The sequence below is a fragment of the Anas acuta genome, chromosome 3, assembly GCF_963932015.1.
Source record: "Anas acuta chromosome 3, bAnaAcu1.1, whole genome shotgun sequence".
Classification (NCBI taxonomy): domain Eukaryota; kingdom Metazoa; phylum Chordata; class Aves; order Anseriformes; family Anatidae; genus Anas; species Anas acuta.
The window spans coordinates 36,155,287-36,170,314 of NC_088981.1; the positions used below are offsets into that span (position 1 = coordinate 36,155,287).

The 15,028-nt window shown below is 38.4% G+C and overlaps 1 protein-coding gene across 3 annotated transcripts in view; it reads right to left on the bottom strand.

Annotated features, from left to right (window-relative positions):
- Positions 1–15,028, bottom strand: part of RBKS (ribokinase) — a 66,881-nt gene that overhangs the window by 29,780 nt on the left and 22,073 nt on the right. For all 3 annotated transcript variants that reach the window (XM_068676621.1, XM_068676619.1, XM_068676620.1), the window contains 3 exons: positions 13,863–13,926; positions 10,976–11,038; positions 4,377–4,541 (listed from right to left, as the gene is read on the bottom strand). In XM_068676621.1, the coding sequence (XP_068532722.1) occupies positions 4,377–4,541; positions 10,976–11,038; positions 13,863–13,926 (292 nt within the window). The remainder of the gene's footprint in view (positions 1–4,376; positions 4,542–10,975; positions 11,039–13,862; positions 13,927–15,028) is intronic.

Sequence of the window (15,028 nt, forward strand, 5' to 3'; positions counted from 1 at the left end):
GCCCTGTGCAACAGGAGGAAAGGTTTGTCATGAGGACAGAGTATAAGTGACTTACTCACTGTTCACACAGGAAGTCTGCAGATTTGGTTTCTCATTTTGCCAATTGTATGATTAATATTTCTGTGTCTTAACCACAAGCCCATCGTTTTCATATAAAGCATACTCTCTTACTTTAGAAATACTCCTTTATAGTAAGTGTTCAAATCTTCCAATTTGGATTCCTAAATTTTCAGCCCTAAATGCCTCTTTAGAACTAAGTTATAGCACCAAGTAGTAGTTATAGTTTCAGACACCCTGAATACTTCCCAATCCCACTTAACTCCCTAAAGAGAAAGATGTTCAGAGGCTTCTGACAGCTCTGTACCAAGAAGTTTAAAGGATAACATTTTTGATTAACACTCTGAAAGTTTTAGCCTGCGACTGTACAACTATATCATGCCTCTCTACCTGTCTTGTTAAAAAGAGTCTTATTAAAGCAACAAATGCATTTATTCAGAAGTCAGAAAATGCCAGAATTAGGATTTCCAGTAAAATCTTAATTTGGCTCTCTTATATTATTACAATACAGTATGTATTATAATAAACTCTTTAATTATATGATCACATACCACTGAAAAACAGCATGTGATCACATAATTAAAGACTGCAACATAATACATATGCAGAAAGGAGACACATTAAGGTTTAACTCTTGCATTTCCTATTTTCTGAATTGCAACCCTAATAAAGTTTGTTGGTTTTTTTTTTGGAACATAAATATTTAAGGTATACTTTCCTGGGTAAACAAACAAACGAAAGAACCAGCGCACACTGAAAAACAAAATCAGTTCTCTGGCATCATACTGACATATACGTGGGTCATGAACAGCACTGGCAATGCTCCAGCTTGGGCTTTAAGTAATGCAGACTCATCATGAACAGGGTGAAATACGTTGCTATTATTTCACTCCCGTATTTAATATCTGCTGAGCAGGAGGGAGATGGAGGAACCCCAAGATTGTCCTTCAATCTGTGAAGAAGAGTAGGGCTTGTGAACAGGGTAATCTGCTTGGTCCCACTTAGGAACACCAAATTATTTTCTGCCCAATTTCTTTTTTGTCATTTGCCAGGATCCATTCTCCTCACCTATTTTCCATTCTTTATGTACCCTTGCATAAGCACTATGCAATAGTAACCTTTTTCACTCAATCTTCATCATCCTGTCTCAATCTCCATATTCCTGTCTCTATTCAGCGAATCCTATTCATTGATCTTCTGTGGTTCCCCTTTCAGTTTCTCTTGTTTCTTCCCCTGCCATCCCAAAACATCAAGCAAATTCCTCTTGTGCTTCCCTTGTCTGAAATTTACTCTTCCTCCACACCATTCCAGCCCAGTTTTGTCTCTTCTGCATTCAAACCAAGCAAGCTTCTGCTCTGCATGTCCTTGGCCTACAAGCAATCTGTACGAGTATAAAAGAAGTCAGTTGCTTGAAACCAGAGTCAGGAACTACACTGAAAGTCATGCTATCCAAGTGGGCAACTCCCTGTGTGGACAGACTCTCAGGGGAAGCTAGCTGGGAAGCTCTAAATATTTTCTCAAATCTTTGTTACGTGAAAAGTAGCAGATAACCCAGGTAGCACATGACCCAGGCAGATTTCCATACTGTTGTGGAGGCTTATCTTTAAAAGAAATCTCCCTTGGTATCAAGTCTCAAGTAAGTTTTAAAGTAGCCAGTATACACATTTTAAAAGTGTGTAGAGTGGGAGGCATTTTTCCATGGCCTGGTTTCTGCAACCACTATGCTTTGGCAGAAATTTTACAAATAATTTAACCACAGAAAAACAGCTGGTATGAAAAACTGCAACCCAACATTAAAAAGTTGAAGCACATGAAAAATAGATCCTTTACTTGCAAGTGACATGCAGCCTTACTAGCTGAGGCTGCTTCCAGCCCTGGTTATGATACATTTCCATTTTTCCCTTCAATATTAACAGGCTGGAGTTATTAGGCATCTTTTCTAGAGTCTGGCTTTACAGAAACTGAAAACTGCTTTGCAGACTTTGATATACAGTAACATTTTGCCCATCTATGAAATGTCCCTCCTCCTGGAAGCAACCACAGCTTCACAGCATGCAGCCCTTTTTTTAAAAAAAAGAATTTTCCAGTCAGATTTCCACTACAGTTTATACCCACTTAATATAATTCACAACCCTTTCTTCCTTCTTTGCTTTTCTTCCCCTCAGGACTGTCACAAGATCTTTATTAATAATCAGCGCCACAATAAGAGGATGTCAGGAGACGAGATGTCTCCATCTCTAGCTTACAGACCCAGGTGATGTTCACTGAATAAAAGCAAAGGGGTTTTGCTTGTGCATCCACATTCTTTCTCCATCTTCTTGTTTATTTCTTTCAGTAAGGACGAAGAAAAACAAGCAAAAAAAAAACTTGAAACAGTGGTTTGAGGCATCTGGGTATGCATCTGTTGAACAAAAATAGTCTAGTGCACATCCTAACATCCAGTACTGCATTATACATGAGCGGATTGTGGGCTAAAAGAAGGGAAATTGCACTAACAATTTACAGTTGGCTAAGGATAGATCTTTACAGTGCTACAAACTCAGCTGTTTACTTAAATCTGACTGCACATGACATGTGAACATGTGTAGCCTGTTGCTTTAAAGCAGAAGCAACTAAAACTCTCCTGACATGAGAGCTGCACAATGATAGCAGGCTGACAGCACAGAACTATAGCTGGCCCATACTTACTACAAAGCCTCCTCAATATGCTGTGCTCTCTGCAGCTGCTAAATGCTTGCATGCCTCTTCTGTGTATCAGGTTTGGATTTCTTGTCACAGGCTGGCATTTTGCCGTAAGAGGATGACAAAAAAGTGAAGCAACTGTACCAAAACTATGCACGGAGTTAGAAGTAGACAAAGTAAGTCATGGGTATTGACTCATGACTCAACTATATTCCATTAGTCACTAGGTAAAGAATGCTTTTATCCCTTTTCATAAAAATGTAATGAAAAAAACATAACGAGCTTCATTTCCCCCTCCACATACATATTTTAAGCATCTCAGGTGCTAGCTACTCAGTTAACTGAAGTTTTTAATTTTTATTTAGATTTGCATGAATCCAGTTTTGACATTTCAAACAGAAGGCAAAATATTTTTCCCTATGTACACAGTTCTGTTTGTAAAGCTTAGGACTATCACCACTTACAGAGCAGCTCGCTCTCAGCCCTGCATCTAACATAACTGCTTAAATCAGCATAAACTACATGAAAACGATGCATAAAGTCCTGCTACACCTCATGTCTTCACTAGTGCATGAACACTAGCGATCACAACAGGTGCACAACAGTGGACCAGCAGAGGACAGTCGAACCAACAAGCCCAAGGTGCTAGGATCTGCTGGAGCAAGCCTGGGCCCAGCTGCAAGGAACCAGTTAGTTCTGACCCCAGCTCCATCCCCGACCTGCTGCACAACTGACCATGCTATGAGCTGTCCCCTCCCAGTCTTATCTTCTGGATAGATGAGAACAATGTATTTTTAAACTCATACGGATGCCTCACTTGCATAATTATTTACTTAGCGTTGTTCAAATACTGTGGTAATTGTGCTCGAGTAACTGAAAGCATTACAGGCACTTAAACAAGTAAAACATCACGTCGGGAGTGAAACCCCATCCTGTTCAAGCAAAATCCAGCTTTCATACAGACATATGCTGCACTGAAGGAACAAGGGCCTACATTTAAAAGTAAGCACACTAACAATTACTGATAATTATTTCAGAGACGATGACCTTGTGTCTACTCAATGGCAGCACGCCTTGTCACACCACAAATTTTGGTTAAAGAGAAAAAGCTTTCTTTTTTTTTTTTTTTTTAACTTTAAGGATGTTAAGTTCTACTTAAGGATGTTAACTTCTACACAGAAAAACACAGTCATAACTACTGCTAAACTGCAAGAACAAGGGTATAAGTCTGTTTTTGAGGTCATTTCATTACTTTATTGTATATGCAACTTAACTGACTTGCATTCATTACGCTTGTTCTGTAATAAGACCAATCAGGCCCATAGTTCCTGACCTAATGAAATCACGGTGTCTTTAGTCACAGCATGAAAAGAAGAGAAAAGGCAGTACCAGACATCTACGGGGAGATTATAAGGGTAGGGGTTAATTTGCCATTTAAGGTAAACATAGCAGAATTTTAAAACTGAATTCAGTTTTCATTAGCATAGCATGAATTTATTGGTTATTGTTTCATTTCTAAATACAACTAGTATGACAGAAACCAGAACAGGCCACGGGATTTTAATTTAGTAAGCATGATAAAGAATATTTTTCATGTAACACAAATGAGGGACACTGAATAGCTTATGTTAAATTACCTCCACTGGCACGTGCCATTTTCAGTGCTTCAAGAGAAACAGCAGGGGATATTTCTAGCTGGCAGACAACCACTTTGGCTTTACAGATGACATCGGAAGCTCTCTTCAGGTCTTCAGAATTTAAAAGCAGATTGGCTCCTGGGACTATGACAATAACATTCTGCCCTAAAAAAAATAAAAATTTGTGTTTTTACATTAAGTTTTTGCGATATATTATGAAAAACAATTCATCGCTTTTCTACAATATGTTGAGATGATGATTTCCATTTGCTTTCCACAGAAATAAAAAATAAAAATCAATACTTCTGGCATTTTCAAATATCCAATGATTTCAGAAGATAATAAAAAAGATCCAAGGATTAACAATCGCAACACTACACAACAAAAGCAGTATATATATTTCCTCAGGAAAAGTCATGTATGGACTTTTCCCCACTCTTAGTTTGAACCCATGAACCCTATGAAAGCACTATGCTAGTTACAGTGGAGATACGGGACACACACTAAGGCTGATAACTTGTATTTTCCAAAAATTTTAGCTTCCCTTCAGCTGGAAACAAAGAATATTTTCACATCAAAATTATGCATGTCCTTAAATTTCAGAGGGGAAAGGCTTGCTTAATTTACCTGCAACACTCCCAGTTAGGGCCCCTAACCATAACCAAACAAAACCAAACCAAACCAAAAACAGGAAAGAAAGAAAGAAACAAACAAACAAAAACTAGAAAGCTAAACCTAATGACTATGAGTAAAGAAAACTTTACCAGAAGTGATAAAAAAGGTTGGTGACAGACTTGTCTGAACTCAAAACTGGACAGCTGAACATTGTGAGCAAAGCTGTATGTGGCCAAGCGTGGCAGTATCTCAAAGCACTTCTAAGATCCCATACAGCCTCGTAGTTTGCTTTACAGTTAGGTGAGGAGGTTCATTTACGTAGGTTCCAAATAGGTTTTTTGTTTTTCTTCAGACATGCAAGTTGTCTTCTTTTATTGCAGTTTCTTTGTTTCTTTTTTTAATCTCTGTTACAACACCTAGAGACCTTCAGGCATGGGTGCCTTCAAATTAAAATTTATTATTAATCACTCAGGTATTAAATTCAATAAGTCAGTTGTTCCTTGATTTACAGGCTCAGCCCGCCCCCGCTGAAGATTCCTTTAAGGACTGCCAATCATTAAAGGCTACCAATTCTGTAATGAACTGAATTACTCTGTAAATAAATATTTATGTTTTTAAATACATTATTTTTCTTGAATAGGACTTCAAAGTCCTTTGAATACGAAACGTGCAAAGCTCGTCTCCCTAAAAGTGTTCTGAAAAGAAAGCAGGACAATGGAAAGAATAATATAATGATCTCAGAGGGAGGGGCCCGAGCTTTCCAAAGCAATTCTGCTGTCAATGGTTTGGTACAGAACAGCTGCATTCGAAAAGCAAAACCTCAGCATTTAAAGCCAACGCCCTGCTTTTCAACAGACAATGATGGGCATCTTGAATTAAAAAAAAAAAAAAAAAGGAAGAAAAAAAATCTTCTGCAACAAGTAAATGCTATCAAAGATATCTGAATCCTGCTGGGGAAACGTTCAAAGGCAAATTGCACCTATTTTGCCAAGCATATATGCTGAAAGCTTCTAGGGTACAGCAGTACAAACAGTAAAACACAGGAAACCAGTGGAACAAAAATATATTTAATTTCTGCCTGGACTCTGTGCTACCTAGAATCTCAGACTTTATCTACATGTCTCTCTGCATTATCTTGCTGAACTATTTAGCTGTACTGACATGTATATTATTATTAGACTTTAGAGCTAATGGCCTCGGGCGATAAGGAAGGCTGTTTGCTTAAACCTATATGTGCAAATTCAAGGTAGTCCATGCTGCTCTGGATCACAGTCAGGAGCTTTTCTTTGTAACAACAAAAGGTCAGAGACTTACAGTCTGCTTCCAAGCACACCCTACCTGCCAGAGAAGTGCGGTACCTACTGCGGTGTAACAGCCCGGACTGGCTCAACTCAAGCTGTAGGGAAAAAGCCCCGTTCTGTTCTTAGCTCAATGCACCACGCTGGCTGCGAATGGCAACAGTCCCCAGAAATTTAGACGAGCGCGCACGAAAGCAGAATCTGGACCCATGCGCTAGCGACTCAACCCAGGAGGCTGTATCAGCAGCACCCATTTTGTCGAAAGCAATTATTTCTTGCCAGGGAAATCAGATGGGAAATCAGCACCAGGGACAACAGAGTTAAAGACAGATGGCAAAGAGGGGAGGGATTCATCTTGTCCAACATTAACTAATTTCTGAAGATTTCCAAAAAATTCTACATTCCAGAAAATTCCAAGAAAGCTAATTTCTAAGGAGTAGAGTTTTCTGGCTGCCTTCAACAAGACGGAAGGACGAGTATTTTCATAGGTATCTTAGATATCTGTTTGAGGAGGACACAAACTGTTGTCTGGAAACACCTGTGTGTGCCTCTGTTAACTGCAGACGAAGGCTTCAGCCATACACCTAACTCTGAAGTGAGGTAAATGTTGCCCACATGGAAAATGAGGAAAATATATTGACCGTGTTACAGTTAATTCTAAAATGCCTTGACTTAGACTAAAGGTTCTCTGTTTTGATGGGAGCATCTATAGAATTGTAAGTTTTGCAGATGTCAGCTAAAATATTAAGGGCCGCGTTCACAGCTGCTGTAAGCCAGAATAGCTACAAAAAGCCAACAAACTTATGCAAGCTTACACCAGATGGGGATTGGGTCCAACCAATGCTTTCAACAGCATGAATGCTGTCTATGTAAATACCATTCTCGGCTGGGCTTCTAAACCTGCTGCTGTCACTTCTTAGAGGGATGGATAACTCAAGCTACATTTTTCTTACAAGGATCATTTTACATATGCCACCAGATGAGAACTGGCAGTGGTAAAATCAAAAGCAAACCAGTAAACCCCACAGTGCGATAATCCTCACTTTATTTTTCAAAGCAGGACGAAGAGCCTGTAAGCCACCAGTAGTGCTTAGAGTTCACCATAGTCTCAAACAATACGAGTACAACAATAGCTATAGAGCTTCTGCATAATAATTCATAGGGGAAAAAAAAGATGATATTGGTGACCAGAAAAGAATGCTACAAGGAAACCATTTGCTGCCAAATCACACAGTTCATGAATACGAGGGCAAGTTTTGGGTGTGTCATAGTACAATAATTTCTATGCAATTACTTGGTAGATGCATTGAATAGTCTTGTACACAACGCATTCACGTTCGTGATGAATGCCCACACATAGAAATTCTATAAAAATTCAGGTGATATTTCTTCATAACCTTGAAGGTTCAAAACAAAGATCACCTCTTTGGAAAGTATAATTCAATCAAGCTGGAATATATATTCTAAGTTTGCCGTGTTTATTTAGCCTTATCTAAACACATATTTTGAATGTTTTTATACTACTAGTGCTTTGGTATTGAAAGTACACTTACAGAAAAATGCCTATTTACTGTTCATGAATGATTAATAACTTTATCGTCAAGTCAGCATAATGCCTATCTCAAGTACGGGTTATCTTGCAGTGTTCTGTGTAGGTGAGCTTTAGTTCTAACTTGCAGTAATCAAGAGCACTTTAATCATGACCTGCCAATCTCTGTTGTCCCTCCGCTGAATTTTTGCAATGAATATGCAAGTTGTCAGACTGGTTCAAACTACTGGCCCAGTCAGGCCAGCTTAATGGCACCGTCAGCAGTCAGTACCAGATATGGACAAAGCTGCAATAAACTTTAGAGGGAATTATGTTAAAAAAAAAAATCCATAAAGAGGTTTTGTTCCTCTCTGTGTGTGTACACAGAAGCACAACGCACATCATCATTTTATAGAGATCTAACCATGCTGTAACACCAGTAGCAGAAGGTGTGGTAAGTGGCCGAGGCAGTGGAAAGAAGGCAGGCTGAAAGAGGAAGCCCAAGCTGGGGTTCAAAGTGGTGTACCAGGTTCCAGAAAAGAAATTCTGCACAAATTTTTGAGACCTGTCCAGGCGGAACCTTTGCAGCATCTCTGGGTTGTACATTTACCAGCACAGCACTGTGGACTTGTTAACTATCTCCCCACCATTCTGCACTAAAGCAGGGATTTAACTTTTTTTTTTTTTTACTGAAACTACACTTTGTCTCAGAATATCATGCAATTTTGAGAATATCAAATGCACCTGATAATTTCAATTTTTTATTACTTTGCCAGTTAAAATAATAGTAGAGTTACACCTGTGTAATTCAGTAACCAGTAAAACTCTTCCCAGAAATTCAGCAGCAGTACCAGCTAGACAGCCACAGATAATAAAAGGGGAACTTCAGAGCCTCTTCTGACTTTGCTCTCCATAGCTTTCTTGTCCTCTGCCTTCCCTCATTCATTGTGGTATGCTCCTTCTACTTGAGGATCTCCCCCATCTCTGCCCATGATATTACTGAGTTGACTGGAGCTGGTATTTTTCCCAAGTATCAGTAAGATGAAGTGCAGGTTAGGTGCATGAAAACAGAGCAATTAAAACTTCACAATGTAAAGAGATACCAATTTTATTTGTTGTTATTTGTGCCTCATTATCTTAACACAAACCAACACGCACACACCCCTTTCAAATGCTTCTCTTTTAGGTATAATTTGAACTAGCAGAAACTGCTTTACACCAGTATCTGCACTGAATGCTGTGGTGTTTCAGCTATGCCAGCACAACTACTGTGGTAAAACATGCATGTGTGGACAAGCCCTTTGAAAAGTGCTGTAAAACCTGTTTAGGTCAAATCAGCCAGGTTTCTACAAGAAAAAAAAAAAAAAGGTGTCTCTTGCAACAGCAAAGCACATAACTACTGCTATTTTATTACAATTTAGTCAATTCAGGCGCCAGATGGTTTTAGATAGAAGTAACAACCAGAACCATTACCAATTCTGTGCATCTGTTTGCTTTACAGCATAGTTCTGACCAGGTTTGCTCTTCTACTAGATTTTAAATTAAATCTGAGGCCAGTGGTAACTTAATTTAGGATTTTTTCAGCTTCTGAAAGAAACAGACTGCATGACATTATGCATTATTTTGTTCACTATGTGAATCACAGGACTATCGGAGGCCACTCACGCTGACACTAACAGGTAAGGTTAACCTAATGGTACCGAAAATTCAGTTTCCCTTTCCTAATGGTTACAAAGGTTTTATATCAACCAGATGGTTTTGTTCCTTATCCTTCAGAAATGCATTTTAGCAGGTCATCCTCTGCTTGTTCAGATTTGAACCACGGTTACCTTATTTGGCCATGCATATGAATTAGGAAGTAATAAGACTGTTTCTTATTCAACTATTCTGGACAGCAAATCTAGTGCCAAACATGTCTACATATACATGTACAAAGCAGTGAGGCCTGGCAACGTGTTCTCCTGGATTCTCACTGTCTTTCCCATTTATGATGGTCACAGTAGTGACCATATGCAGCACAAGAAAGAACATCTTAAGAGCTGGTATGGTAATTTACCTGCTGACCCAAAGGAAGAGAAGGAAGGTATCGAGTTTATTTGGTGTATTACAGCTACTTTATTTTTGAAGTGAAGCTGTCATGCATTTGATTAATCTAATTTAGAGAAAATTAAACTCACATCTCCAACTAATTTGCTTAATTTTCCTGAATGTTCCTGTGTAGACTTGCTTTTAGTCACAGTTCCTTCCCAGGTTTGCTCCTGGAGTGAACAATCATGTTTCCTTTCCCATCTTGAGCTGTAGCCCAATGTACCATCAACTTACATAGGAATTTGTGAAATTGATGTGTCAGCTAAGTTGCGGTAACTATTCAAATGAAGGTTGTTAGCTGCACCAAAAGTGAACTAATTCAATCACACTTCATCTGTTATGTATGCATAAACATTATTGTTCCTAAGCACTAAAATTTTGATCTGGACACAAGTGCTTCTTCTAAGAGCTTGCTTGAAGAAAAGATAAACAGAAAGTTTTCAGAAGATAATTTAGCTATCTTGAAGATGAACATGAAACAAACTAACTCTTGTTTTCTTCTTACCCTGCAACATAGGAGTAAAGGCACAGGCGAAGGAAAAATAACACAGAAAAAAACCAAATATGCCATCTCATTGTGTATTCATCATTGCAGATGCAACCTAGGATCAAGCACTGTTGTAATATTACATAAACAATGTAAATATTTCTACTTAGACTAAGGACAATTACATTTCCTGATTCAAGGCGTAATGACTCACGCAGGAGGCAAACCCATTCCTCACAGTAAAAGTGCAAAGTAAGTTGTGGTGGAAAAGGAGGGCTTTAACCTTCTGATATGCTGTGGGCTGGCCAGTGTGAAACTGGATAGATCAGCTGGCTGGCTGAATCCTGGCTTTACATTGCTAGTCTAAGGGTCTGATTTTGCTGCCTTTAGGCACCTCATTCTACAAAGTTGCCTGCAATAAAACCAAATGCAACAAAATATGAATAAGATCATGAAAAAGACAAAAGATGTAGGAAAGTATTTCTATAGTTAACAGTGACGTGGGAAAGGTTGTTGCTGTTTTGTTGTTTTTATGGCTGTAGAGGCAAAACCAAGCAGACAATTTAGAGTAGAAATAATGTACCTTCGCTGTTGACAATTATTGAAGCAGTTCCAGTAGCAGCTTCTGTAGTCTGACCTACAAATGCTTAGAAAGGGAAAAGTTAGAGCATGCATTAGTTCAATACATTACTTTCAACCAATAGCATGTGATTCAATTTAATTGAATTAAATCTGAAATGAACCCATAACCTCCAGCAATTTAAAAATGCTAATTACTCTTTCATGTGCAACAATGCCAGAGAAGCTAACAACAACAAAAAGTGTTAATTTACACCCACAAAACAGAAATGCGAGTCCAACATTCTTTAATTTGGCTACATCTCTGCTTTAGAGAAAGCATGTTATTTATACAGCTTTCTCAGGCACTCTCTACTCCTACATGGAAGTATTTCTTTTATCCAATAAAACAATAGAGTCAAGGCTGGAGAAACCTAAAATATTAACATAACACAGCATTTAATTCTCTGGAGATTTGCATTTCAGGAGAAGTATTAACATGCATCATGAAGGCAGTGGTGAGGCTATATGTTTCCTCGTGGGATTATTATTCAGACAACTAGAAGTGAGGCTGGCAGCACTGTCTATTTTAAAGATTGTTCAATATTTACTAGTATAAGAACCTGTTTTCAGCTGTCAGATAATTTGTCAAATATTAACCAGTGATCCAAAGCTTTCTACAACAGTGGGTTTATTCAGATATAAAGCAGTAAAAAACTGTCAGAAAAGTTCAGTTTTCTTCTCCCAAGTACTGTATCTGAGAAAAAAAAACTACTATTTTATTTGAGGTGAATACTAGTGACCTTTTGTTTAGAGCATTTTAGAGTGTGGACTTGAGGCTGGCCAAGGGTTGGCTTCTTTCTCAAGATATGCTCTTCGTGGAATATTTAAAAAACAATTCAAATTCGAACAAGGATTAAAAGAAAACAACATCATGCTTATGCAGATTTACTCAAGTATTGCAGTTACTTGCCCTGAAGGTTCCCTTCTCTAGCTCAGGGTTACAAGGATCAGAGCAGAACTTTCCTTGCAATTATAGCTTCTTTTCACTGTGACCTAGGTTTGTACACTGGAATTGAAAGCAGAAAATTTGTGTCTTTTGTGCTGTCAATATTCTTCATGCAGCAAATATGCAGCGTGAGCAGTAAGCTACCCAATTCAAATGTAGGGGAGGAGCTAGAGTTGGAGAGGGAGGGAGTAACATCAGGAAAGGTCTAAACGGTCTGTGTAGCACTGGTGGGAGCTGATAGGTTGTGCAGACAGAAAGACTGGGAAAGGGGACAGTTATGGAACAGACTGGGATTGGAAAGAAAAGGGATCAGGTGGTATGTTAAGAAACAGAAGAGCAACATAAATGAAGAAGCCATACAACAAGGATCCAGGACATGAAGTGGACAAAAGCGGCACTATGGCAAGGATTTTCAGCCAGTACCCAGTATCCTGATGGAAAATAACAGGGAGAGGTTAGACAAGGATTAAACGGGGATGAAAAGTCAGGGACAGACATATGACAGTCCTATGTGAGAACGTCTGTGTGCACTGAATCACCCTTGCCTCCAAATCTTGGAATGCAAGCTGAGATCCCAGACCAGCCTCACCAGCAGAACATCCTTTCATCCTCCAGGGCTGATCACCAATGGAGATGCCAATCCAACAATTCTGAGATATTTCTAACTCAACCAGCAGAAGTCTTTACTTCAGACCAACCCTTCAGTTGATCTATGTAGGTATGAATGAAGTACAATACAAGACATTTCTGAAGATTTTTCCTTCACTTCCCTTTTTCTGCACAAAGACTATTTACAAATTTAGGTTAAGATTGCAAGATCAATCATTTAAACCAGGAAATATGAGATTTAAGGTTGTCTGCGGAATATACATTTTCATTAAGTGCTATGCATCATAATAACTTTACTTAATGATCAAAGACTTTATTCACGAGGTAGGCCCGTTTTAGAGAGATTTAGAGCAGACACTAACAGACACTAGTTTTTACGGTATCCTTGCCTGGTTGCTTGTCTAAGTTAGAAGACAGGTAATGAATAAACCTCTCTATATATTTGTGAAATATTTAGATGCTATACTGACAAGCATAATAAAAAGCCCACAAAATACTAGTGATTCTCTCTTTAAAGCAGGATTTGAATAATGCAGCAAATGAAATTTGTGGCTGCACTTAAAACAGAAAACTTGAACAGAACATTGAATTGCCACTTAGTGATTTTATCTGTCCACTCTGTCCACACTGACAGAAACAAGGGGCTTGCAAGCAAAAGATCACGTAGCTAAGCAGCACACAATAATCCATTTTCACAAGAGAAAGAATTAGGGTTACAAAGGTGCAAATATGATAGAATATTGTGAATGCTTAACTCTTCTTTTTCCTGAAAGCCTTTTAACATTGACTTCTGTGTATATGTGTATAAACAAACATCAGCTGCATTCTGTAGAATGTTTGGACATCATTTTAAAAAACTGAGCAGGGATGAAATGTATGGAGTTGACAAATGCGTTTCCACTTTACCCTTCCTCTCCCAACATGAAATAAAGGATAATCAGACTGGATTATCAGACTGGATTTTATCAGTTTCTCACCAGGCATTATCATCATCAGTGCCAACCTAAACACACACATAACAGCAAGTTATCTTCAAGTGACTTACACTGATGTAATCATCTGAGATTTAGAGGTAATAACATTAGATGTTACTTTTAGTGGTACAGCAATCTTTAGAAGTCCCTGCATTCTAACCCATATTCATTCATTCCTCCCATTTATGTCAAAACAATTATTTGTAGTTTTGATTTTGACTACAGACACATCCAATAAAGCAATAAAATAAGAAGTCCTCCACTACCAATGTTTAAAGCTTAGAAATAATTCAAAAGGCTTATTTAAAGTAAAATTTTACCTGTAGAAACACCATTCTTCTTCAAATTTTCAACGTAATCATTGCCAAAGGAATCATTCCCAACCTACACAAAAGATAAATGGACAGGTTTTATCTACAGAAAGGTGAGATCGTCTTTAGGCAGCAGAATGCTCTAATGCAATTTGAATACAACACTTTCTATTTTGCAGCACTTTGCTTTATTTTTTGGAACACAGTTCTGCAGATCTCCCCACCTCTGTTACGCACTGCCTCCACCCATATCCCTATATTCAAGTTTCATTCGCATGCAACCACTATGTTCCCCTGAAACCGAAGCTTTCTGGGGACTGTAAAATCTGGAAGTATGCGGAATCTTGTACTCCTGGGCCACACTAGTCAATTTTAAACTGAAAGGAACCTAAGTGTTCCTCTTAACTGCAGTTCATGTTTTGAATTTTCTACCTCAAAGTTTTCTTGGTGGAAAAACATCAGTGGCTGTGCTCTAGAAAGTGACTATAAACACAGCATTGCTGATTTCTATAATTTCTCAGTACTAAATGTACTGTTTATGAATTCAACATGTTTTTGTTTGTTTTATCCAGCGACACCAGACCCAGTTGAGTTACAGAGTCAAGTTATGCTCTATTGTTTTTCTAACAGCAAGTTAAAAAGCTTGTAATTTCAGTTCCACTAATCCTTTTAGCTGAACAGAATTCTGCTTGCTGTTTATTCAGGGTAATAAACATTTGGGGTTGTTTCATTACACAAGCTGAAAAAAGAAGGTGAGGTGTATGGAGAGAGAGGAAAAAAAAAAAAAAAAAGGTCTAACTTAACACCCAAATAGCATTTAGTATATAAAGCCAACACAGTTTTTAGTTCACCAGCCTTAGCCTTCAGCATTCACAGTTTGTGCTCCCACTTCCAAGAGCAAGTTGTCCATCTGATCAGTATCAACGACTGACCAATGCTATAGGAAGCATATTTGCAAGAGAAAAAAAGTCATCTTTCAGATAAGAAGCCAGATCAAGATCCTGGTCATGGTCTAGACAGCAAAGGAATTGCATGATAAATAATGACCTGTCTTCTCATAAAACAACACTAATAGCTAACGTTGTATTTGAGTTGCTAGGAAGTACAAAGCAGCTGCCTCTAAAGCCTGCTTAGAAATCTGTCTGTTTATGAGTTCAGTCTTATGGAAAGCTCTG